The sequence below is a fragment of the Musa acuminata genome, chromosome BXJ2-11 (assembly GCF_036884655.1).
Source record: "Musa acuminata AAA Group cultivar baxijiao chromosome BXJ2-11, Cavendish_Baxijiao_AAA, whole genome shotgun sequence".
NCBI classification, from domain to species: domain Eukaryota; kingdom Viridiplantae; phylum Streptophyta; class Magnoliopsida; order Zingiberales; family Musaceae; genus Musa; species Musa acuminata.
In genome coordinates, this window is record NC_088348.1 from 28,673,091 (window position 1) to 28,680,391 (window position 7,301).

The following is a 7,301-nucleotide window of genomic DNA, read 5'->3' on the forward strand; positions in this document are numbered from 1 at the left end:
TCACTCTACGGAGAAGAGAGACTTCTCAAGCTCTTACCATCCAAAGAATGTGGTCGTGTTCCAAGCACTGTTGCACGGATCTCAAAGCAAATGCATATAAACGAGGATACTTCGATTCACGAAACATTGGTCAGTATAAATTTATTCAGATCGTAAAGAAGTAATTAAAATGATTTTTCTATCGTTTAATATTACATTTGAAGTAAATAAAAAAAGAAAAAAATCTCTATAAGTGGGCCCTCATTCTCTCTCCTCTGGCCCCCACCAGACCCGTGCATTATTGCTGCCCCAATTCTTTCTTTCCTCTCTCTCTCTCTCTCTCTCTCTTCCTCGAGCACCTCTTCTTTCGTTCTCCTAACTCGAACACAATCATCTTTTTCGCCTCCTTTTCTTCGTCGACACCCAAACAAAACCCAAGAAAACAAAAAGCAAGCAGCCAACTTTATAGAGAAGAGCGGAGCCAAGGCAGGCAACATGCTCCTTCCCCACCTCATCTCCTTCCTCCTCATCTCCCTCCTCCACCTCTCCACCGCGGCGGCACCGAGCGCCTACGAGGTGCTGCGCTCCCACGGCCTCCCCATCGGCCTGCTGCCCAAGGGGGTGAGGGAGTTCGAGGTGGACGGCGGAGGCCGATTCCGGGCCCGGCTCGACGCGCCCTGCACCGCCAAGTTCGAGAGCGAGGTCCGCTACAACGCCACCCTCGCCGGCACCATCTCTCCCGGCCAGATCGCCGCCCTCTCCGGTGTCTCAGCCCAGGACCTCTTCCTCTGGTTCCCCGTCCTCGCCATCCGCCTCGACGACAACGCCTCCGGCATCATCCACTTCGACGTCGGCGTTGTCGACAAGCGCCTCCCCCTCTCCCTCTTCGAGTTCCCTCCCGACTGCACTCCCCTCTCTTTTTCCCCTCAGGTAAGCTTTCTTCTGTGCCTTCATCATTAACGGCAATTCCTATGCAAATCACTAACTTGAGTCAACTGGGCAAACTCCAGTACAAACTCGATCAAGATGTCGACGGAAAGGCTGCTACTTGAGATGGAAGATTGCATCAGATCTGCTGTCTTCCTGAGTCAATGAAATGGTGGTAGGAGACAAAATGTAACGAAGTAGGGGAGATGGGGGCTCTGTTCTTTTTCTTCTTCTTCTTCCTACTACTGCTACCACCTTTGTGTTGTTTGCTCTGTAAGTAATGCTTCGAGTCTTGTATAACATTTGTCTGTACGGAATATAAACAGTCGGTTCATCCTTTTGCCTCCGAGCCTTCATATCATAAATAAAATATTTTCCTTGCCATCAGAAAATAGTCTGCAAAACTCAATTTAGTTTGATTCACTAATTAATCATTGTTAAAGGTAATGTGAACTTTCTAAACATATATGAATAATTTTATTAAACTTATAGGCAAATCAATTGATTCATTCAATAAATCAATAATCCAGTGATCCAAGACCTGATCAGATTGATACACAATGCAATGATTATGAGAGGTAATCCTAGAAAATTATTGGCAATGTTGAAACAAGTTACTGCTAGTGAATTGCAGGGAACATTAGTATCAGATTTGGGGAGTAGTGAGATGTGGTGGTCTGCTGACAAAATTGTCAAAGATGTAGCAGGGCAGAGAGCCAGTTGATACACATTTCCATGAAGAGGTGGAGTACTTTGCTAGGGAACAATTGGATGAGCTGCATCTGTTTGTAGGCATGTGAAAGGTGTATGTGTAGTTGTTGGAGTTGAAAGTGATCATGGCATGTAGCTTTTCTGAGGGCATCTTTGCAGGTCTGACAAGAGTATCTGAAGTGCATCCTAAGAATGCCTCTAACATGAGCTGCAAGCTTGGTCAACACAATGGCTGAAAGCAATGGTTGCTACACACCTTATGACTAGCTGAGAATAGAATTCTATGTAGGGAATTCTAAGTACACACCTTATTATTACATTACCAATATACTAATGATTTATATCACTGGAGAGTCTATAAACAACAACAACAACAACAACAAAGCGATAAAGTCTCTATTACCATTCGGTAGGAATGATTTAATCTGACATGCACAAAATTCATGAGATTAGTTACCAATTCACCCCCCTTTAAATATGTCCTTGAATGCACACATCTAGTTGAATAAAAAATTTCCTCCAATTAGGGGACATGAACCTAATAATATGTGCCCCCTAAAATATTTCACTTGGGTTTGAGGAAAAAGAATACCAAAAAGAAGTGGAGAGATTAGAGGGATGGGGTTGGGGATGAGAATTAATTTTTTGAAATGTTCAGATTAGAACTTGTGATTCAATTGTTGGATGTGAGTCCATTCATCCTCCAGGAATAAAAAAGAGCTCCTTGTTTTGTTGCGATTTTCTGGAATGTTAAAATAAAACCTCATGCACAGAGAATCGGCATTTGGTGATAGCTAACTGGTTTATCTTTTAGGATGAGAACAGAGATAGGCCATAAAGAAATCTCTTATTTTTCTTTTAAATGAGGAAACTATCATATAAGAAATGCTTGAACTGAGTTTAACAAGCTTGTGGAGGAGAACTCACAGTGCAAGAGAGTTGGTCATCCTCATGGTTCTGATGTCCGATACTTTGAGACTGTAACTTTTACCCAGCTAAATCCAGCAACTTGATAAAATGAACTTTCATCTCATCACTGACTTGATCCCTTCAGAGTCTTGCTAGGGCAGTTGTTATATGCACAGGTGTACTCCTGGATGTTCCAGGCCAACCACCAACAAGCAAGTTGTTGCCAGCCATGGCCATTTGATGGCTGGCAATGGCTACACCCTGCAAGGTACCAATTGGAACTTTGGAAGATTGTGATGGTTTCTTCTATACGGGGGACCGACTGGTTACAGAACCCATGCTAACGAAAGCAAAGAAGAAGACTAGCCTACAAAAGTGGAATCAAGAAACAATGCAACAGTTAACATGTCTACATCTTTCAAACAAAGAACTTAATAAGGTAAGATAAAGTCAAACAGTAGCTATGAAGGTACCTGTAGTTCCATAATATGTGCCAAGTGAATTGACTTATTGAGGCAGATGAATTAGCTGGAACACAGGTAGCAGAAACTAGGGGTTTCAAGTTGTTTTGTTGACAATAACATCTTATCGAATCCGTGGTTTGGTAGTTCCAGACAACAAAGTGCATGTGCTAGTACAGGAGTACTGGCTTTGTGCATTATCCTGATGAAGTACCTGGCACTAACTTGGATTCCGCTGCTTTGGAGTGAAGTTGCATAACAGGTGGAACTGTGGTTCTGCATGGACCAAATTATGGCGTCTCTGGCCCTTTATCCAGAAACCACTAGCTCAAAAACGAGCAATGTCTCATCTTGATAATTTTGCACCTAAGAAATGGAAAATATAAACTCAAAAATTTTTAGTAATGAGATCTGGTGGTCAATGAAAATTATAAAGGTCCTTTCTCATAGTGGAAACTGATATCTGATTCAATGATCTAATTTTAAATTCACAGTAAAGGGCTATAATCAAATTACATGAAAATTTTCACCAAGGTAAAATCTGAATATATAGAACAATTCAGTGAACAGCAGAGTTAAAAATCTAATCAAATACCTCTTCTTTTGTGATGATGAAGGTAACCTTATAGCTGCAGGTTAAGGGCTTAACCTCATGTTTCTGATGCTGTTGAGTTGAATAACTTATAGAATAATGTTTCCAATACTTTGGGACTGTAACTTTAACCCATATGAATCCAGCATTTTCCTTGACAACAAAAACTTCCATCTCATTAGCCGACATGATATTTTCCTTGTTTCGATATTGCCATGGCAGTTATTTTATGCACAAGAGGACTTTGGAAACTCCAGGTAACCACCAACAAGCAAGTTGTTGCCAGCGATGGCCATTTAATGGCTGAAAAAGGTCTACATCCAGCAAGTTACCATCAGAACTTTGGAAGATTGTGATCCAGATGTTTCCAGAATTTAAGCTAACTAAAGCAGACAAGAAGATTAACCTATTATTGAACTCCACCGGTGTCCTGCCATACATAACAATCCTGTATCTTAAACTCCACCGGTCAGCTCTGGAACTCTGATAATATTTGATATCTTTGTCCTTATTCAAAAATTGGGACCTTCGCTCATGATTTCTCTAAACCCTCTGTTTTGTCAACCATGGCCATATTCCTATGCTAGAGCAAGTGATAATCATTGCCATAGTATAATCATTAGAATTTTTTGTTTTGGTTGACAATAAACAGACTTTGGTTACAAGACATATATATGCCTAAATGGAACATCACTGTTGAGGAATGGATATCAGGCACTTCTAATATCTGCTTCTATCTGTATTTGCAAGAGCAAGTTGAACCAGATTATAAATCTTTGAAAAACATCAAAAAGTCACTTGTTTTACCAATTTTAATATTTAGAATTTTTTTTGAGAGCATAGGAAATGACAGTCCAATAAATAACAAATAAATAGTATAATCCACATCTCAGTCTATGTCTAGACTAAGATTATGATGCACCAGATTCACCAAAATTTCTTATTAGCACAAAGCTTACATTGAAACCCAGTCTCAGTCAGTTGTTGTATCACCTCATAACTAAAATGAACACTCTGATTTAGGCATTTCTCAGTCCACATATTACAGTCTACTCCATCACTAGAGATGCCATGAGGGAGATGAAATTCAAAGATCACATAAAGCAATTCAGAACATGAAATGCTTAATAACAAGGAGACACCTTTTTAAAGATCTGTGATAGGAATTATTTTGCTAGTTCTGTGACACTCTTTCTTTATTGGCAGACCTTAAAGTAAATGACAGTTGATTATCTAAGCTAAAAAAAGGTGTAGCATCACACACATGAGAATATTACTGTATTATGCATTTCTTTTCCTTGATGGAGTGATTAGAATTTTGAATTTTAATATAGAAGACATCATGATATACACTGATTTACATAAGATTATGATTTTGCCTAACCAGAGATGGAAGGTCTACCAATTTGATGAGATTCTCAATTAAGTATACGTATCAGTTGGCTACACTCTAAATTATGCTCAAGGAGAACACTTACAGATTGACTTTGCTCATGTCATGTTCATAGGAGGCAGAAAATGTTGTCATGGAAAAGGTAGCACTAAAGCAAAACTAACAATCCCAGATACCACTGTATAGCAACTGAAGTCCATTGTGCAGCAACATCCCCTAATATCTGATACTTTTGCACCAGCCTTAGTGTCTCCCACAAAAACAGCTCTTCATTAGTTGCCCACTTAGATTGTCTGATATCAATTTTGATGGCTCTGTGTAATTGCGGTCATTGAGAGATGCTCTGACAACTGCTCATGTACCACTCAATATGAAATTACTTGGCTTAACTCAAGATCCCCAGGTCACACATCCTCAAAGAAATAAACAAATGGCTGCCAGCTTGTTGGAATTGGATCAAGAAGCAGGATAAATAATTTAAAGATCAAGTGGTACTTCTCTAGTCTCTGCAACCAACACCTCATTCGGTTCTGATGAAAAAAGTCAACTTCACAATCATGTTGCAAAACAGAGCTTCGGTTTTAGGCACTCTATTACTTTACATAGTACCATGATCAACTTTAGACGTTCTTGTATGCCAATTCCAAGCAATATTTAGATAATTCTTATGGCCCTCCTCATAGTACCATGATCAACCTTAGAAGTTCTTGTATGCCAATTCCAAGCAATATTTAGATAATTCTTATGGCCCTCCTTTATTTGCTTTAGTATGCAATCATCATAATTTGAGATAATTAACAATATTTTTTTCGGATACAAAAATATATACAAAAAAGAAGGCCTTTGTTTTCAAATTAATAAAATGATTCCACTGAGACTATAATATCATCTTCAACTCATTTTGCCACATAACATTTCAAGTGACTGGTTAGATCTGATATAATCCCATGTCACAAATGGTTCCTCACCTGAAAATCCACACAACTAGTTGCTGTTTATTGTATTAAAAGAACCACAATAAGATCACATTTGTGAAACCACAGCTAAGCATTGGCAGTCCAAAGTATCAATGCTCTGCGCCTTATAGACCAATCATTACCACGTTCTAGGACTAATCAGAAAAGAAGGCAATAAACAGATCCATCCTACTGTCGATGCATGTCAGCACTTAATTCTGAAATCTACAGGCTCTCCACTACATGTCAATCCAGCTAAAGCCTATAAGTTTTTGAAATTTCAATACATTATTATTATTATTACTCTAATTCTCACAGTGTCTTACCATTGTTCTCTTTCCACACATATACTATATTGAGTGTGCAGTTTCCCATATACTTCTCTTCCAGCCTAAAAGCTCCTCTCTGCCATCTCAATGTTGGCACTAGTCCTCCAAGCTCCAAGCAATGCCAAAAGCAGGTCCTTGATAAGGCTCCACTGACATGCTCTGAATTATCTCGTGTGTTTCTTTAAGCTTCCATGCCTGTCCAAGTATGTCTGCAATGCAAGAACAGTACTTGTCCTCCTCTCCAAAACCATATTCACGAACCTCGTGGCGAACCCTGCATGGTTACAGGCACTCGGCAAGCTGACAAACGTCCAAGGATCTAAGTCGCTCACCTCCTTTCGCATCTGTCAAAGAAGATGTTGTGCCACGTTCAGGACGGGAACCTATTAATGGTGTATGACAATGCATTGGTGAGGCCGTGCTCATTCCTCTAGATCCAGATCCACGCTCCCTAAGTGAGCTAAGGCAGAGACGACGTGAACCGTGCAAGTGCTTCGTTAAGCTTCCCGCACCGGGAGAACCCAGTGATCATAACAGTCCACGGGACCAGGCTCTTGTCGGGCATTTTGTCGAACAGTTCCCAGCGGCAAAGACGACACTGGCCTTGCAGCACTCGACCACCTCAAGCGTCCGATCTAGTCCGGCATCTGATCGGCCTAGCGGAGGGAAATCCCCGGTGGCGGCAAAGAGGACGACCAAGGCGTTGTACGAGATGATGTTCCGGCAGGGCCTGGTGTTGAAGAGCCGCCGGGCGGACGGGAGTGCAAGTGCCAAGGCATGCGCCAGCGATGAGGAGGGCGTTGAAGGAGATGAGGTCCACGACGAAGATGCCAAGGCACGTGGCGGGAGATGGTGAGGGATCCACATTTGCCGTAAGGGTTGATGACGGGAAGTACGCCGAGGCGGGAGACGGGGAGGCCAGGCGCGGGCAAAGTGGCATGTAATGTGGTATGATGCACTCGCAGCTTACGTTAAGGAACATCAAATAGGTACCTACCATTAGATTAAAGCTTGCTTACCAATCTTGAAGCAATATAGAATGAC

At 41.1% G+C, this 7,301-nt stretch overlaps 1 protein-coding gene and 1 long non-coding RNA gene across 3 annotated transcripts; one reads left to right on the forward strand and one right to left on the reverse strand.

The window, feature by feature from the left end:
• Positions 1 to 315: 315 nt before the first annotated feature.
• Positions 316 to 1,252, forward strand: LOC103971845 (uncharacterized). The gene is made up of 2 exons (XM_009385978.3): positions 316 to 909; positions 990 to 1,252. Exons 1-2 carry the CDS (start codon positions 475 to 477, stop codon positions 1,029 to 1,031), a joined length of 477 nt encoding a protein of 158 aa, XP_009384253.1. The 5' UTR covers positions 316 to 474; the 3' UTR covers positions 1,032 to 1,252.
• Positions 761 to 7,210, reverse strand: LOC135626658 (uncharacterized). Of its 2 annotated transcripts, XR_010492397.1 has the most exons (4): positions 3,583 to 7,210; positions 3,000 to 3,353; positions 2,545 to 2,893; positions 761 to 1,302 (listed from the first exon to the last, which is right to left on the reverse strand). It is a non-coding gene; the product is annotated as an uncharacterized LOC135626658 (long non-coding RNA). The 2 variants fall into 2 exon arrangements; XR_010492396.1 differs by having other exon boundaries at positions 3,000 to 7,209.
• Between the last annotated feature and the right edge of the window lie 91 nt (positions 7,211 to 7,301).

Excerpts from the sequence above, each read along its gene's own strand:
- LOC103971845 (XM_009385978.3), top strand. The coding sequence starts at position 475 with ATGCTCCTTCCCCACCTCATCTCCTTCCTCCTCATCTCCCTCCTCCAC. Across the intron at positions 910-989 it reads CCCTCTCTTTTTCCCCTCAG|TACAAACTCGATCAAGATGT; the intron begins GTAAGCTTTCTT and ends GGCAAACTCCAG.